This window comes from Atta colombica, unplaced genomic scaffold (genome assembly GCF_001594045.1).
Source record: "Atta colombica isolate Treedump-2 unplaced genomic scaffold, Acol1.0 scaffold142, whole genome shotgun sequence".
Lineage (NCBI taxonomy): Eukaryota > Metazoa > Arthropoda > Insecta > Hymenoptera > Formicidae > Atta > Atta colombica.
In genome coordinates this window covers 1,199,942-1,201,859 of record NW_017259231.1, presented here as the reverse complement: position 1 = coordinate 1,201,859, position 1,918 = coordinate 1,199,942, and the positions used below count along the sequence as shown (strand labels likewise).

General features: G+C 33.4%; 1 protein-coding gene across 1 annotated transcript in view; it reads right to left on the bottom strand.

The window, feature by feature from the left end:
- Positions 1-1,918, bottom strand: part of LOC108685010 (collagen alpha-1(I) chain-like) — an 11,746-nt gene that overhangs the window by 7,968 nt on the left and 1,860 nt on the right. Inside the window, exons 4-7 of the mRNA XM_018189608.1 lie at positions 1,202-1,372; positions 613-684; positions 452-538; positions 50-157 (exon numbers count right to left, since the gene is read on the bottom strand). Of these exons, the coding sequence (XP_018045097.1) occupies positions 50-157; positions 452-538; positions 613-684; positions 1,202-1,372 (438 nt within the window). The remainder of the gene's footprint in view (positions 1-49; positions 158-451; positions 539-612; positions 685-1,201; positions 1,373-1,918) is intronic.

Below are 1,918 nucleotides of genomic sequence, written 5' to 3'. Positions count from 1 at the left end.
TTATTATATTATTATATTATAATTTTCAAAATAAATAAGGAAAACATACTGTCCTTCCTTGTTCACCCGGCGGCCCCGGTTGCCCTGGAAATCCAGTTGAACCTAACATACCAATTGGCCCCGGTGCTCCGGGTGGTCCAGGTGGACCGGGAAATCCCTGATATAATTTTCTTTATCAACTTCGGAATTTATTAAGAAAACAAAAAATTCATTCATTTTATTTTAATTATCGCAACATTTAATAAATAAAAATGATGTGTCGGCTCTCATATTGGCATAATTCAACATTGATTTATTTCATTTGAGTCTGAAGAAATTTATTAATTAAAAAAGATGTACAATTCATCTTAGATTATGATTAATTTCATAAATAATCAAAATTTTGAAAACTAGCTGGAAATTAGCTTATGATATAAATATTTAATAAATGTAAAACAAAGCAAAGACTTACATTGGAACCATTAAATCCAGGTGGTCCTTGCGGACAGATTGTATTGCAGGTGGGTTTAATTTGAAACAGAGCGGCTTCTACGGTTTTCTACGGTCACGTATATATTACACTAGTCAAATCTTGTCAAAAATTGTCAAAGTTTACTGATATGTAAATCTTACCGATAGCTCTTTACACGTTTCTCTCTCGTCTCTCGTTGGATCACAAGTTAAAACCATCCATTGCAAGTCAATCTGAAGATAATACAAATAATATAATAATATATTTATAATCTTAGGACATCGTACATAATGTTTTATGAAATGTACCTTCTTATATTTTTTTCGTATATGTATAATAATATTTCAACTCTTGTTGGAATTTTAACATTTCATATGCATTCTGGATATAAGCCAAGACTCTAATATTAAATTCAGCTTGTCCTACTTGGCGATACAATGTTTCAGACTCGTTCTGTACGAAGCTGTTAATTAAGTAGTGGGTTATTTAATTGTAATGGTCACACGTAATTTTATTTCTAGAAAAGCGCATTCCTCGCAGTGACATTAATAGCGATGCAATTCGTGAATGTTAGATGTACATGCTTATAAGTCTACTTTTAAAGATAATTCGAAATTAGTTCAAAAATTAATTATTAATTAAATTATTAAAAAAATAAAACTGATAAATTAAGTAGTGTAAATGCAAATCTGATACGACATGAAAATTAAGCTTCGCATGCAAATTTGATGAATTATAATGGAGTCTTACCGGCACAGTAATTTTACTATTGTTTATTTTAGCTATCGACAGATCTCCGTCGACTTTAATCGAACCGCGTGGTTTTAAATCTTCCACACCAACGAATTCACAGTCGACGTTAAGGACTAATTTATCCTTGAACACCCCGAAGTTTACCTTGTGCCAACCCCTGTCGAACACCTGTTTTATAAGAAATCATATAGTTTTCTCCAAGTTGTTATCCATCAATGACGTAAGCTGCGATTAATCAAGTCTTAATCTATCCTAGACAGGATAATGATATATAGAAAGAGAAATGAGAAAGACAAATGAGTTCTAAGTAAGTCTTATTACTGAGAGATCTCAGAATTTCGTATTTATTGCATAAATCCTGCTATTTCAAAACATGCTTACAATCCTCATCGATCAAAAGTTCCGAACGCGTCGTAACATTCTCTTATCGCTATACTATCGATCGCATAAGCATGACACTCGTTTTCTATCACATCAGCGATAGAATTTCTAACGTCCGAGACTCTTTAAAGTGACATTTGCGCATGAAGCGACCCGACGTGACTTACATCCGTTATATCTGCTCTGTGTAATAGCATGACGATACAATTCACGCGCCTACTTTTGCGCGCAATACTTGGCACGCAATAGCTTACGTAATGATTTCGGGGTAAAACATTCATGCATAATTATTAATTAGTTTTAATGACGGTCGTCTCTCTCTCTCGACGGGGT